At 42.1% G+C, this 16,669-nt stretch overlaps 1 protein-coding gene across 1 annotated transcript; it reads right to left on the bottom strand.

Moving 5' to 3' along the window:
• Nucleotides 1–908: 908 nt before the first annotated feature.
• On the bottom strand, nt 909–11,003 carry LOC128444851 (transcription factor 12). Its single transcript, XM_053427516.1, has 12 exons — nt 10,871–11,003; nt 8,045–8,144; nt 6,958–7,100; nt 6,743–6,866; nt 6,587–6,657; nt 6,135–6,231; nt 5,941–6,014; nt 4,696–4,872; nt 3,702–3,813; nt 3,443–3,590; nt 1,326–1,555; nt 909–1,056 (listed from the first exon to the last, which is right to left on the bottom strand). The coding sequence occupies exons 1-12, from the start codon at nt 10,937–10,939 to the stop codon at nt 920–922; spliced, it is 1,482 nt and encodes a 493-aa protein (XP_053283491.1). The 5' UTR covers nt 10,940–11,003; the 3' UTR covers nt 909–919.
• Nucleotides 11,004–16,669: the final 5,666 nt, after the last annotated feature.

Raw genomic sequence — 16,669 nt, 5'->3', positions numbered from 1 at the left:
ATTTAAAAACTCAAACATGCAAAGAGCTTGGACTACACGTGAAGAGCAGTGATCACAGTCAGAGGAAGAAGTATTGTGTCCACCAGTGTTTCAGCGAGTGTAACCTTGGTAACAGTGCTATAACACATACTCATAACAAATATACAAGTACCGGACGATGCCTGCAAGTTAAAGAACATTCTGGGAGATCTGTTCATTCACAGAATGGTCAAACTCCCACAAAAAGCACTCACCCACTGGCACACACACACACAAACCACCGGACAAATGAAATCCGTCGCCTGAACACACTGTGGTATCGCCGGTCCTCTGAGCTCGGTGGGAACCTAGAGTGTACCTGGTAAATAGTGATGCACTGTAAAAGTCAAGACTGCAGGTCACACATTTGCCGCTACCGGGTCTCACCTATTCAGATTTAATCAAACGTAGAAGATAATCAATAAATATACAAAATATGTACAAAAAAATCATCTGCAGCTTACAATGCATTTGTCTGTTACGTCTATTAAGTTTAGGCACAAAGTTAGAAGTCAGGTTGGGGGAAGTGAGGAGATGATTGTTCGACTGCATCACACTTTACAATCAGAGAGGTCGACCTCTCCACTCTGGAACGCTGGGGGCTCCCGATAGGATCCCGAGATGCTCTTTAGTCAGCGTCTGAAAACCAAAGACACATAAACATTAAAAGGACAATAATTAGTTCTAGTTAAAATATGCTTTGTATCCAGATAGAAATATCCTTGATTTTACCACTCAATATCTCTAAAACTAGTGATGTTATGGTTTGGATGAACAACATTTTTACAAAAGAAACACCTCTACACATCTACTGTATATGATTGTGATTGACTGACTGATATTAAAGTGTATAATTGAATGTTAAATACTTGATGCTGGACGTGATGTTCGTATCAGATGCTCAGAGATGGCCCATGAGGTTTCCTGGATCATTCAGACTGGGATGAAAAGCAAGATGCATGGACTGCGGATCTATCATGGACGCCTTCTCTTCCTCTCTCCTCCGCAGACACGCCGCCTTCGGGTTCAGGTTCCTCTCTGTGGCATTCAACAAACAACAGGGTTAGAATATGAACTCTAAATTCAGAATTTTAAATTAGGCGTTGTGTGGTTTGATGATATCATTGATTTCAATCGCCCGTGTAATGCACATACAAATACTTTGATTACTGAAAAACACCTTGAATTTTCTCTCAGCGATTCTCCCCCTATTTATTTTCACCCTCCCCTTTACTTTTCCCCGTCTCATCACAGAGGACCTCCTGACCTCCTGCCTCCCGACCCTTGTGCAGCAGCGATGTACTGACCTCGGACCTGTTGCTCCAGGCTCAGGATCACCGCCACGGCCTGGTGCAGCACCAGCAGTTTGGTCTGCGGCTTCTCACTCTTCAGGTGCAGCTGGCACATGTGCCCCAGCTCCTTGAAGGCCTCGTTGATGTCCCGCACGCGCAGACGTTCCCGGGCGTTGTTGGCCATCCTCCTCTCGCGCTCGCGTTCCACCTTCTGCTCGGGGCTCAGGTCCTCGTCCTCATGATTACTACGACAACAAGCGGGTACAAGAACAAAACAGAATGATCATGAATGTGAAAACTCTTTTAAAAAACTCCCTTTAAAAAAAAAAAAATGTTAACAAATAAAATACAGTGTGTTAAGTAAAACGTGGATTTGTCTGCCCTCTGCTGGTCACTAAGCTGACTTTATGTTACTGAGATCCTCTGGTGCTCTCATTGGATCCTTGACAAAGAACTTGCTCATGTAATCAGCTGAACATCAACACATTGATAATCAATCCTTGACAGAATTTATGATTATTATTCAATTTCTTTATTTATCTTATATTCTGATGAATGTTCACTGTTATTGTCTTGATGTGTTCGGTTATATGCAGCATCTACTGCACCTCTGTGCGTCCTGGGACTGGGATCCCTCACATGTGGATCTCTCTGAGGTTTCTACGCTCTTTTCCCCTGTTAATAGGGTTTTTTGGTAGTTTTTCCTGCCTCTTGCTGAGGGTTAAGAGCAAAGGATGTCTGCCCTTGTTAAGCCCTATGTGACAAATTGTGATTTGTGAATAGGGGCTGTGATTCGAATCATTTGATTGATTCGAATCATTGATATTTTTAATTATTAAATTATTTGGTTTGAGTAGACAATATAAAACAAACAATGTTCAATAAAAGCAATTGTTGCTGGAGGTCATTCACATATGCCAGCATTGATGTCCCACAACTAGATTATAGATCTAAATAAAAAGACAGCATGCACTCAGACATCAGAGCTGATGTCATGACGAGGTTTGTCCTGATGTGACCTCTGAGACTTCAGACATCTGGAGGTTCAGTCTGTGACTATCTGGGATTTTCCAAAAGTGCATTCTGGGTTTAAATCAGACCGACTTCTTCTACTGGATTATTTAAAACCCAAACCATTTTACTGAATCTAAAACACCATCGATTATCCACAACGATCACGACTAATGTCACAATTCATTCAGTCAATTCATCAATCAATAGTAAAAAATGTAATTGATTGTGATTAATATTTCAATTAATTTATCAAGCAAAAAAACAAATGTATATTAAACATTGCCTGGTTCCTGCATCTTAAAGAGTCCGATTTTTTTAGAGCTTTATATCTTTGACATTTTAGTGTCTTCAGGTTTTTTGACAAAATAAGCAATTTGTTGACATAAGGCATTTATTTTATTTTTATAGAGCAAGCAATTATTAATTAATAACAATAATGAAAATAAATCGGAATCGGCAGCAGTAGTTCAAAATATTATAAATGCAGACAAGAACTGCAAACCCTTCATTTTGATTGAGGACAGTGAGTTATAATGTAAAGCAGTGTAGCCTCTAATGTATAATGCAGTATAATGTAAAGCAGCCTTTGCCGCGATGTCTTTACTATTAACTGTATGTCCGAGCAGCTGCTCTTATCCCTCTTTTTCTTTCATCTGTTAATTTACTGCAACTTCAAGCGACATGAAGAAGAAATATGAGGCAGAGCTAAATAGACCGGCGTGGACACAGCTGCCCTTCACACCGGGGGGTCTGACAGTACTTAAAGCGAGTGAAACTGAACGGCAAGCAGGCACTAATACATGCGTTAGACTCTGAGGCTCTTCTTTTTAAAACGCTTGTGTGAAATTCAAGAAATTACAGATTTAGCGTCATTTCTTTGTCACAAAACACCTAAAAATACACTTAAAGTATCATGTGCTCCACACGTCAGCAGGGAGGCCTGACTCTGCATAATCAGCACCATAAATCTCAGTTTGCTTTTCTTTGACTTTTTTCTTTGAGCAACAAATTTTACACAACAACGTGGTTTTTCGGACCAGGTGCATCCTGTGTGTGTTCTTCCCCCCCCCCCCCCCCCCCCCCCCCCAGAGTAAAGCCGGGTGTTTGTGAGCATTCACCTGTCCCTGCTGCTGTTTTCTCCCTGGTTTTTGTGTTCGCTCTCCTCGTCTGATCTCAGGCTGTCGGGGCTGTGGCTGGTGTGCATCATCTCCTCCCTCTCCCTGCTCTCCATCTTCAGATCTGGATTACCCTGAACTCCCACACCTCCTGTGGAATATCACACAGAAATAAAAATCAAACGGTTGAAATCTTTTAATAGTTCAAAGTGTTGCAGGACTGCAGCAGTGGATAAAATGAGTGGAAATTATCCGCCTTTACCTCCACCTTGCATGGGCTGAAGAGTGTCCCTTTGCCTGGCCAGGTACGGGTGGCCATTTTGTGTGCGGCCCTGGAAGGCCAAGAGGTTGTTGTTCATGCCCACAGCTTCAACCTTTATGACACACAGAGAACGGGATGAGATAAGGGCACGGTTTGTATTCCTGAGTCTTGAGCACGTGGAATTTCTCTTAATGTTAAATGTGATCGATGCAGCATCTCTGTAAATCTTTCTGAGACAGCGAGGCAGCCTCAGTCGCATGCAGTGCACAAACTCTTACATCCAACCAACGACAAACAAGTCACAAAACCAACATCTGCCCTCTCATTTCCGACGTAACCCTGAGTAGATCTCTCGCTCTGCAGAATTAATGTAATCTCAGACAATCTTAATCTTTCCCTTAAAACTACCACATATACTCCCTAATTCTTTTCAGGAACGATTCACTCCTGGTCGCATCATTTTGAAAAAAAAAAAAAAAAGTGAGAGAATTTAATACCCCCCTCCCCCAAAGGATTAGACTAAAAAACCCTTTTCCCCGGCATATACTTCCACTCAAGCTGGGCTAAAATCCCCTCGGTCGGCTGAAAGGGAAACATGCTATGATGTGAATGCGCGATGCAGGCGTCCCCCATCACCCCACACAGCATTACGCCGCACACGCTCCGTACAAGGGCACCGCATCACAGCGCTCTGCCATTGTGCTCAGTTTCCTATTTCAAGGACAACAATCTGAGAAAAAACATAGCGGGCGGAAAATTCCTGAAACTGAATACCAGCATATATACTGTCCACACACACACACACACACACACACACACACACACACACACACACACACACACACACACACACACACACACACACACACACACACACACACACACACACACACACACACACACACACACACACACACACACACACACACAACAAGGGATTTCCAGACACACTGCCCTGTCCTTTCTTAAATACTTCAAGGTAATGCTTGTTCACCATGGCTTGAGTGTGACAGGTGGTGTTCAGAGCGTTGGCAGAGCCCGGGTGGCCGTGGTGGTTCTGGTTCAGCAGGGTGTGGATGTCGGCGGGCAGACCTGACGTGGGGCCCACGGCGTGGTTCCTCAGAACGTGGATCACATCGTCGAGTCTGTCCAGACGGTCCTCCACCTGAGACTGCAAACACCAGGAGACAGAAGGTCAAAAGGGCAATTTTGGGGGGGTAGAGGTCAATGAAGGCTAAATTGTAATATCCCATCAGTAATATCAGAAATATTGTATTCAATTGTAGCTGCACAAATTATTCTCTCGCAAATAAGCAGCTGTATTCATCTAAGATCACAATTTCTACATGAATAAGCTTAAATAGCTGGAGTTTGGCTGCCAGGCAACCAGCCCTGCACATAAACACCTGTTTCACCTCAACAGAACACAACACGTCTATTACTGAGATTTACAGGTGCTGGAGTTTCCTGAGCTGGACATCGTAATTTTGGCTGTTTACTCTTATATGGCCTATTGTAGGCTGAGCTAACTGCTGGACACAGAGGAGAGTGGCTTGGATGTTGAAGACAGTAAATAATCATATCTTTTAAAATAGTAAATTATCCCTCCAGTAATGTACAGACAATATGTAGAATATTTACTTTTACATTTCCCTCCGTTTTTCAGTCTCTGTTCTCTGAACAGGTATGATAGGCAAATATTATTTATAATAAACATCGCCAAGGAGGTTTGTTTGTTTGTTTCTTTGTTTTTGTTTGTAAGTATGATTACAGAAAACTACAAGACATTTTAATACAAAACTTAATTGCAGGACCTGGTATGGGTCAGGAAAGAAACCATTACTTTCAGGTGTGGATCTGGATCAGGGACAGATCCAGGAACTTTATTTATCGATGGTTCTTGGCGAGGGAATGTGTCCTAGTGCCATTGTGGTTGTAAATATATAATAAAATAGTATGGGTAAGATATTGGTCACAATATTTGCTGGACAGAATTGAGAAAACATGGCTCTTCCCTCTGAAAGATGGAAAATTTGACTATGGGCAAAATGTGGAAATATTATTTCTTTATCAGTAAATTTCAGTCCTGGTATAATAATCTTTAATTTATCTGATAATAATACAATTGTTGTATTAGTATTTGGTGGTCCATTTTTTAAATGTGTACACATCTTAGTGCATTTAAATATACATATATATGTGTGTATGTTGTTTTTGTTTTATGAAATGAGGTCTGTACCATCGATATAAGTGAAGACTCAAAATGAGGTGACACTGGGGCTTGGACAGAACTCCGGGGCCACATGTCAGAACCTGGCAGGAGAAAAAAACAAAACAAAAATAGAGCATGAAGAGGCTGAGATACACAAAATAAAAATAAACTTTATTACATCCCGAGCAGCACCTCCGGCTGCTTCCATCACTCCGGTTTACCTGCGGGTTCAGCTGTGTTGGGCAGTGGAGACGGACTCCTCACTGGTGTGGACGAGCTGGAGGGGAAGCTGCTGCTGGTGTGATCAGGGGAATAAATCTGTTGGGGGAAACAGGGAGGGAGAGGGAGAGGGGGGGAGGGGCGGTACCAGGTCATGCATCATTTTAAAAGCACAACTTGTCATTTCCGCGTAAGGTTTTACAGCTGCTGCCGCAGCCTTTGGAGCGGGATCGTAACCTGAGCTAAACTCATCAATTCTGGTCATTTTACAAGTCACCGGACAATAAAAAGTAGCCCTTCCTTAATATGCACCCGTCTGCTAGTGGCAGTGTTTCCTGTTTGTATTATACTACTGGGGCTCTCACGGGCTTGGTTTTATGCACTGGTCTGACTGTTTGAACATAACAAGGCATGGATGAGTCGACCTAATGGGACCGAGGTGGTGCATACTTACAGAGGCCAGAGCTTTGCCCAAGGTAGCGCCTGTCTGTGACCCTCCTGATCCGTTTCCCTGGTTCCCTGAGGCTGGAGAACAAAAACAATCATCATAAAACAGAAGAATAAACAGTCGAACCTGCGCTGAAACAAGCAATGGAGATTATTTCCTCACCTGTTGAATTCTCTGAAGTGTTGATGGATGGGGTGCGTGGTGCCGTATTGTTGCGGTGAAATGTGGACATGGGTGGAAGACCCCTGTTCATATCAGCAGCCATCACTGAATGTGAGGAGTAGTCCTGAACCATAAGGAAACCCACAGTTAAATACACAGGGGACGACAAAAAATGCTGCACTGTCAATATCCAAGGTCCTGGATGTAAATCTCACCAGGTGACTGTGTGGTGGCTGCAAGCTGCTGTAGCTCCCCGGCTGTGTTTGGTGGGTTGTGCCTGCTCCCAGTGCACCTTCATAGCCCTGCTGGTTCAGCCCATTTACAGCATTCCAGATGTCAGGCGAATTGCTCGTCCCCTCTAAAATGCATAACGATATGTTATAGCCTGCACTGGAACAGCATCTCAATCAGCCAGTGCAGCCATGAAGCTCCACAGCCAACAATTAAGTCCCATCACAAAGTTTCACTTGTTGAATTAAGCTAATGTTTACCACTTGTTCAGAAATTCCTTTCTAATTTGTCACAGACTTAATTTAAAAATTTGTATTTGAAATATGTATTTGATGTATTTTTTGACTTTTTTGTTTGATCCACATCCCATCTGCTAAGGCAGGGTTTATGACCTATACTGCAGGCAGCCCCCAGGGGGCAATTAAGATGATTTGGCTTCACTTTTGGGGAACTGTCATGTCATCCATCTTCATATAGAGTCTATGCTCTCAACTGTAACTGTAATGAGCTTGGTCAATATAGTTACTTTCCTTCAGCGAATCACTTTTCCAACAGTGCCATCATCAGGTCAAAACAGTCCCAACTTTTTATTTATGACTAATTAACCAATGTAAGCATGCTAAAATGCTAAACTGATATATTTATCAAGCTACACAGAGCATAAGCATGTTAGCACTGTGATTATAAGCATGTTATCATGCTGATTGTAGCACTGAGTTTAAATTTAATCATGTTGAAAAGTGTTTGATATCATGGGTATTTATCTATTATGTCCTGAAGTTTTGTATATCTTTATTAGGATCAAATGGGTTAGGGTTAGGGTTAGGGTTATTTGTCCTACTGGAGGAAAAATACAAATAAATCAGATATACCCACAGGCAGGCAGGAGAAAACCCACAATTAGAACATTTTACTGTTGTGTATCTAGAAATCAGAACATCTTTCCCTTAAAACTGTATTTGTAAAGAGACAATGGGTTTAAAGGAACTTTAGATGGAGCAAAGTCTTGATGAAGGATTGTCACTGCTTTAGAAGGGCTGATGGTTAATCGTGTCCATTTTGGATTCTCACCAAAGAAGGTGCTTGCGAACACATTGGTGGACATCTTGTTGGATGCATGTGCAGGTAAGTTCTGGTTGATGTCGTCATTAGTGGTAGACTGCCCATACACCTAAAAAGAAAAACATATATTTAAGGCAGTGTTGGAAAAATATGATGTGTAATCAAACATTTTCCAAGGTATCTGTATGACTCAAACTGACTTAGTGACATAAACACGTGAGTGCTCTGAGCGCGGGCTGGAGCAACAGTATTACGAAAACAAAGCAGAGAGCTGATGCACACTTAGAGCTATTGCGATAATCCATAAGCTGCAGATCCATGCACCTCCTCATCCGGATTTAGGAACCATTCAGCATGAGAAATCCCTGCCCTAATCATGATCAGGTTCGGCTGGCTTCAGAGGACTGGGATACAATTCCCTCCCAAATAAAATTGAATTACAGGCCTCCTCACGCTTCGCCCTCAGAGAGAAACCAAAACAGAGAACTGAGGCTCACCCTGATGCTCTCTCCCGCAGGAAACAAAATAAACAGATCAAAGGATTCGACTAAGGACACCTTCAGCTTATTTGTTTTCTTTTCTTTTTACGTGTAAGCGACGCGCTCCAAACTCCACATATGCAGACGAAACCCACCAACACATGCTCGCTCACTCAAACACACCAAGAGGTCTGGGCTGCACCTGCACCTCCCTCGATTGCTTTGATGTGCCCCAGGAAATGAAAATAAACCTCCCTGCGCAGCATCAATGGGGTGTCAGTTACCCGGACGACAACTTCTGTAGAGCAGGCTATTAAAGACTCTCTTGAGTATGCTCGTGCAAGCACACTCACAGGCTCTCTCTCTCTCGCACGCACGCATGTGCACACACAAAGACACACGTACTTAAGCACACAAACACACACACACACACACACACACACACACACACATGCAGCCATGACCCTGGCTGGCATGAGTCCCATGGTGATTGTGGGCTAGGCCAAACAGAGGAGCCCCTGCCGACACTGGGCCCGTCTGAGCCGCCATGGGCAGCATATGGCGGAGGATAAAGCCAATTGTCCTCCTTACCATCAGCATAGCAGGCGACCCGTTAATAATGGTCACACCCCCGCCCCAGCACGCCCTCTCTGGCCCCCGCTGGAGAGGCGCCGTCACCATGGCATCCTCTTTTAGCATAGCATTGATTTAAGAACCATCAATCATGGCATCACAAACGATAAGGGACTTTTTTTCCAGCAACTTGTGCAACTAAAAGAGAATTGAAATAGAATGAAACCTTAATAACGGCATGAAATTATCATTTTGAACATGTGACCTTGAAATAACAAAGTTATTTTAAGCTAAATATACTTACAAATTTGACTATACAGACAACTACACTGTTTTCCCTTTGTTATTATACTCAGCATTATGATGCTAGAAGAGTGAAATATCAACTTGCTATTCAGGGCCTATGCTGTGCTCCATCACGGCCAACTCCAGCCACATGCAACCAATTTTCTGCCTCTGTGATCCACGATGTCTGGATATGGTTAGTCTCACAGAGATCAAAGCTGCCTTTGATAATGGCTGCAGTGGTGGAGGGACCGCTCTGACATAGCAGGGTTAAATCAAATAGAAATAGCAGCAATCTGCTTCATGTCAAGATGTTTTCTGCTGCGAGGCCTGACTACACGGTGCCCGGACTAACAGGAAGCACGAGCCTGGCTGGTGAATTTTAACATGAGTTTGTCAGACGTGAAACCACAAGTGAGGGAGGACTTGTAGTTTGATCTGGCTGAATTATGAGGTTATTGTGGGTGTTGTGGTTCGGGGGTGGTGTCTTGACTTGACTTGAGAATAATTGTGATCATAAATTAACCCCAAGACAAACACTGGATGAAATGAGGCTGAGCAGGAAATAAACAAGCAAATAAAATAAAATCTTGAGGCAAACTAAGATTTTTAACCTTATAACGGTTACACAAACGGTGCAGTTTAACATTCACTCCTGTAAGGTGCAAACACTGAAGTTTACACAAGAGTCAGCCATATACACAACTCATCACTATACATTCAGCACAATATATATATGACAAATTTAAAACATAAAGCTCTTTCTCCCACTGTCACACACACACACACACACACTCTCTCTCTCACACACACACACACACACACACACACACACACACATACACACACACATACACACACAGAGATGTTTGTAACTGTGTCTCAGTGAGGACATAATAAATTACCTAGACCCTAACCCTAACCTTAAACATCCAAACTAAATGCCGAACCCTAACCCTAACCCTTACCCAAACATAATTCTAACCCTAACCCTAAAACCAAGTTTTAACCCTCAAACAGTCCATTGAAAAAGTGAGGACCGGTCAAAATGTCCTCACTTTCCCAAAAGGTCCTCACTCTGCAGGGTGTACACTTAAAATGGTCCTCACAAAGATTTAAGTACAAGAACAGACACACAAAACAATCTGGTATCCCTTATGTTGTATGTCCTGCACAGCCCGACAGTCTGAAGTGCATCAGTACAGGTATAAACATGTGACAAAATGTTAAATTATAATACCCATAACTTTGACACTGGTTGCACCTGCAGACACATATCTTCAAACATTTTGTACATCACATTTATCAGAAAACACATAGTTGAACACCTGTGAACAAATAAATCTGGAAACTAATGAAGAATCGTGGAAATCAACACGACAAACACACACAACATCAGACTGGACCATTTCAACAGCATTACCACAAATACAGTGTCCTGCAGCCTCTGGAAAATAAGAAGGAAATATGTAAATATACATATAAGGGTTGTACTCACTGGTTTCGTGTTGTAGCAATACATCAGGGAGTTGTTGCCTGTGCCAGAGGCGGGATGAGCACAGTACATAACTCTGTCTGGTTCAATGCAAGACTCCAGGCTCAACGTACAGTCCACACACAGCTCGTCTGTCCGCGTCTCTACTCATGTGTATATGGTCCACATGCACTAACCCGCCCCTGCTGGTCATGCAGCTACCCGCAGACAACTTATGCAAATCAGGGCTGGACCATTCCAGGCAGCAGAGAGGGGTGGCCAGGAGATGATGCGCTTAGTGTACTCACAAGAAAGCCTGGTCCATAATATCATGAGCACCCTTTTTTCTTTAATTTAATCAGAGACAAATCTGTACATTAGAGATATATCTAAAAATGTTGAGGGTAAAGTGGGAGTTTGCAATAAAAAATCCTGTTTGTGCAACAAACAAAAAAAAAGGTAACTAATAAGGAAAATAATTTAAACTTGTGGTATTTAGGGAATTCCCCACCCAGGCTTGACCACACCAGAAAAATGAATTAGAATTAAAGTAAAGGTTGTTGTTGTTGTTGTTGTTGTTCCGGTGTCATCCCACTCCTGTGACATCCTACGTTAGTGTGAAATCATAAGTGAGCCCGCTCAGAGATGCCTTCTCTGGATCAGGCAGCGAGCGCTGGTGAAGTCATGGAGATTAGCTCCTGTTACGCAGGTGAAGGTTTCCAGTAAACACGGGGATACCACACCCTGTCTGACCTACATTCACAAATAGAAGCAAAGTCTTTAGTTTGTAGGCACGTGTGGCGAGCTCCTCCAGAGGCTGGGTCAAAGGTTATTTATACAGCAGACTGTCTGGGTGAGCTGTTAATGGGTTGCAGTCAAACTTCCTGTTTGCGGTAAAATCCACTGCTTGCCGTGCCAGTGCTGCAGTGACCTACTATCGCACATGCAGATGAACCACTTGCATTTATACTTTCTGAATTACAGCCTCAGGAACTGACTCCAGAAAAGTCCACTGGTTAAACCTTTCACACTGAGATACTCACAATTGTATGTCAGTCTGTGCGTGGAACGAATATCTCACGATCCGTTCATCTTATTGGCTTCACAGTTGGCACGTGTGTGCGTCCTGGGAAGTGCAGAGGCAGGTTTGGTGCAGTTTGTTGTGATAAATTCAATATTAGCAAACTTTGACTGAACAGGTGACCAGCGCTCTGTAGCAGTCAGCGGGGGCGGGGCAGTGCGCTGACATGCTTTATACAAGCTGAATTACAGAGCTTTTATTTTTTACAGACCTCTGAAATACCGACATGTTAGGTAAAAACAACACAAATTGAGTTAATCAATCAAATGTGCCTATAAACCACACACAGGAGCAGCATAAAGCAACTTCAGTGTCATTTCAATGAAAATCATTAACAATGAAATCTTCAATGCAGATAAACCAGGAAGGATGAACACAGAGTTTTCTAACTTCCCTCTGCCCAACAGACTGTTTATAAAGAGCTCTGCACACTGCGTTTAAAACAATAAAAAAGTGCCAGTATATTGTGGAACTATTTGAGGGGGATTCACTAATCTAAAAGAAATAATCCTGAAGTAGGATGGGGTGCTGCACTAGTGTAAGCAATGCAAGAAGTTGGCGCACATTTCTTGTGCACCATCATCTGCACAGTACATCAAGAGACGCGGGACAAAAGCGATGCAGCGCGGCACGTTGTCCTGGAGACACCTCGCAAGAATCCAATCAAATAACTCCCAGCGAGGCAGCTGCAAAGTATTTATCTTAAACACATTGTCTCACTAACCCTCCAGTGTTTACTCTGAAGCTACAGGGGACTGGGTGCACTGCGGCCATCTTGGACTCGTTCCAACGCATCTATTTCAGTTCGGAGTCTCTGAGAAAAAAACGTTTGCGGAGGCTGCGCATGGATTTCAATGCACAGTTCGAAATAGTCAACACACGTGCATTGAGGTGATCGGACTTGTTTGTTTCACATTTGAATAAGCGATGTCCCAAAATAGGACACTGCCAGAGGAGCATGGCTGTAAGTAGGAGATTAGTGTTTACAGTGGCTCCGATAAACTGATCTGAAAGAGAAACAAACTGCTGTCAACTGGTTTCAATCAGCGGGGAAGGTGAACTGTGAACACGCAGCTTCCTTAAACTCTGAGTCTAATCCTGACTATTCACGCTACTGTTAACTGGGTCAGGAGGTCAGTCTCCTCATCTTCATAACGATCAACAGTGTACGATTCCTTTTTTTTAGTAATACATTTTTAGATGTCGCTTGATTAAAGATTTCGGTTATTTAGAGCAGGGCTTCCATAACCTTTCAGCCCCTAAGACCTAAGATAACTGTAGCATACATTTGGGACCACCATTATCCCCCCCAAAATTTAAATCCACTACATGCACATGTCACAATGTTTCCAGCGTTGCTGTAATTGTTGCAGTCATTAATATGTCATAATCGCAGTGAGTGGGGATGAAGAAAATCTGAACAACTCATTTTGTGATTTTAATAGTTTTGATATAAACTTAAACATGCTTTTCACTTTTAGTAACAATGCTAAAATATGTTTTTTAAATCAGTTTTTTAATTGAATTTGCCATCTTGCAACCCCTTATCTGTGTTTCCCTACTTTGGGAAAGATGGAAATATTTAATTGTCTTAAGCTGAATATTTAATTAAAAAAAAAATTGAATGTACATTTATATAGAAATATATGTATATATTACAAATAATCGAGGAACATCAGTGGCTACTGAATGACCTTTTCTGCTGACAGAGATCAGTTCTCCTATCTGACACACTAAGCGTACATAACACAGACACACACACACACACACACTCACACATCTTGGCTAAATGATCCAAGAGCAAATATATACAGTTCTCTAACCCTGAACTTTGCATCAATCTTAGTTAATTGCAGTCTTGTCAGGAGTGCGATTATTCAAACAGGTAATGCAAATGTTAATGAGTTCAAATTTGCATATCTTTATTTTCCCATGGTTGAAATGTCATTGGTTATGGCGCTCTACAATGAAGAATGTCGCTGCTGATGGCCCCCTGATACGCCGCTGGCCATTAAGAGGACAAAAAAAGGAGCTGAACCGAAGGGGATGGAGCATAAATAAACAAGGAGTCAAGCTCAAAATAAAATCAGGACGTTTATATGCAAATAAATAAAAACACATTCATGTAATCACACCATCATTTCAATCCTTGGTTATCAAATTCAATTTTTGCGGAATAAAATGTTTTGAGGTGACCAGAATCTGATTTAATCCTGTATGGGGGGGGAAAGAAAATCTGTATTGCCGTGAGAGACCAATAAGAACAAAACGCAGTCTGAAGTCATGGTTGTGCTTTTGTGGTGTTCTGTTGTGCTGTTGTGCATACGATGCCTTCGACACACATCTGAAGGGCTGTTGGCATATTCCTCATCGTCATGCGCCTGATTTGACATGGCTTAAATAACTATCTTCCTGCCAGTGATTGGCATTCGCACAAGAAGGGGTGAGTGGGACTGGGGAGCAGATGGTGACATTCCACATGACCAAACTGATCAATCAGCATGCTGGGACGCAGGTGCAGCACAGGCGGGCAGCACCACACCATCTATTTCACCATCTACGGGGCACAAACACACGGGCACTGATCGTGGCACCCTGAGGGCCTGCATGCTCCTCCGCCCCGCTGTGCCAAGGTTGATGACATCAGAATTTCCCATCCGCTCTTCCACAGGATGCCAAGAAAAAAGAAGGAGGGAAAAAAAACACACCCACACACACGCACACACACACACGCACACACGCACACACAACATAACATCTTCAATAAGAGCCCGGCCTGGGATACGCTGTGTGAGTGACGTCAGAGCCAGGGACTCCCATGTTTCAAAATTACAGTGGAACCTGATAACTGCATTTAAAGGCTGAAAAGACTGAGATGAAGACCTGCACTGCAGAAACACTGGAGACTTGACTTACACTTATATATGACACCTTATAACTGTTTATAACTATAACTTATAGCTATTACATAAACGTGACACTTCCTCAATGATTTTAAGTACTTCTTAGTATTATTGATTAATCTGTTGATCGTTTTCTACAGTAACTGTTAATAATTGTCTATAAAAGGTCGGAAAATAACAACATACAACAAAATGTAAAGTGTTCTATTTGAACACATCATCCTTGGCTATGGGAAATCATATTTGATGTTTTTTTTTCTGTTATATATTAATCTAGTCTATCTTCTGTCATTGGTGATTGCTTTGTTGAGTAACTGTTCCTAACTATCTATAAAATGTCCGGAAAGAGTAAAAAGAAACATCATTTAATTTCCCAAAGCTCAGTCTGACATATTCAGAAAATTAGTTTAGTCTAAAAAGGTATTTAGAACTATATTATCTTCAAAATCCCATCATATATTGATAAAAAAACAGTAATTTATAACATTTTAACAGCTGAAACAAACTATTTTAGTGTTTAATGTTATTTAACAATTTAGAAACCTATTTGTACAAAGATAGCAACATTGAAATAGCTAATCAGGGAATTCCCCAGCCAGGCATGAACCAACAGGATGACCACATCAGAAAAATAATAAAATGATTCCATGTGTGTTGTCAGATGTCGTCCTATTCCTGTGGCAGCCGAGCGCCCACTGAGAAACGCCTCCTGCAGGACCAGTGAGCACTGGTGACATTTGGAAGAATTACTGTCGATGGATGTCCCTAAGATGTCAGAAAATAATAAAACAACCAATTGTTGGTTTTGCCATTTTTTTTATTTCTAATATAGTTGGTATACATAATACTGATATTCTATTCACACAGAGGGTCAGTGAATGCATCTCAAAACCAACAGGCCTGCTCTGCTCTCCAGTAGGTAAGTGGGTTGTGTGCAGTGTTTGATACCTGCTGACGTGACTCTGAGGATCTACTGCTTCAGGATAAGACCTGCATGCAGTGAGCTGATCTTATAGTCTGGCCTGAGTGCTGAAGGAAGAAGAAGTAGGGGGGGTAGCATAAGAGGATTGGATCGGCTGTGGCTAAACGGAGCACGTGCGAGCCAGACTCGGCGACCTCTGCACCGCAGTGACCTCGCTGTCCCACATTCAGGAGCACCTATGAGGAGGAGGAGGGTGTGTTTTGGTCACTGTCAGTCTGATGTGTGACCTGAAAACTGTTAATTAGTTTCTTCAAATGAAATTTAATGAAATAAAAATCTGAAACTGAGTAGAGGATATACCTCCACCAAGGTCAAACAATCCTACACATGATTGTTTAGTCATTACAGCAGAACAGACAATGGGAAGTCGTTTGATGATCTAAATGAGCTCAAATCTGCCCCAGAACTAAATTATTTTTGTTTGCTAGAAATCACTTTTGTATATTTGTGTGTAATCCTGCTCAAAATCAAACAAAACAACAAACGAATGTTTTATAGCAAACCTCCACCCAGACCCAATAATCCCCTTATGAAACCACATGTAAATTCACTAGATCTAGTTTTTGATATGGAGCCACACCCTATTGCAAACACTCATAAATACCAGTCCCCCAAAACACGTCAGATTTTTTTCATCAAGATCGATGAATTGTTTTCTAAGTGATTAATGAAGAACTGGTTGTGTAGCTTTTGCGTAATCCTGCTTGTGATATGATAATAATAAACATTATTTATATGGCAACTTTCAAAACACAGTTAAAAGCTGCTTTACCAGTTCAAAATAAAAAGATTGAAGTCAAACAATAGGAAACAGGCCAAACAGACATCGATGAAACAACCTCTGAATGATCCTTATC

This window comes from Pleuronectes platessa, chromosome 7, assembly GCF_947347685.1.
Source record: "Pleuronectes platessa chromosome 7, fPlePla1.1, whole genome shotgun sequence".
Lineage (NCBI taxonomy): Eukaryota > Metazoa > Chordata > Actinopteri > Pleuronectiformes > Pleuronectidae > Pleuronectes > Pleuronectes platessa.
Note: the sequence above shows the minus strand (reverse complement) of the source record. Positions and strands in the feature narration are given on the sequence as shown.

Bases quoted from the DNA above. Each gene is read 5' to 3' on its own strand.
- LOC128444851 (XM_053427516.1), bottom strand. From the start codon at position 10,939: ATGTACTGTGCTCATCCCGCCTCTGGCACAGGCAACAACTCCCTGATG. The intron at 6,658-6,742 runs GTGAGGAAATAA...TTTGTTCTCCAG, and splicing joins CACTTCAGAGAATTCAACAG to CCTCAGGGAACCAGGGAAAC. The intron at 1,556-3,442 runs GTGAATGCTCAC...TTGTTGTCGTAG, and splicing joins GAAAACAGCAGCAGGGACAG to TAATCATGAGGACGAGGACC.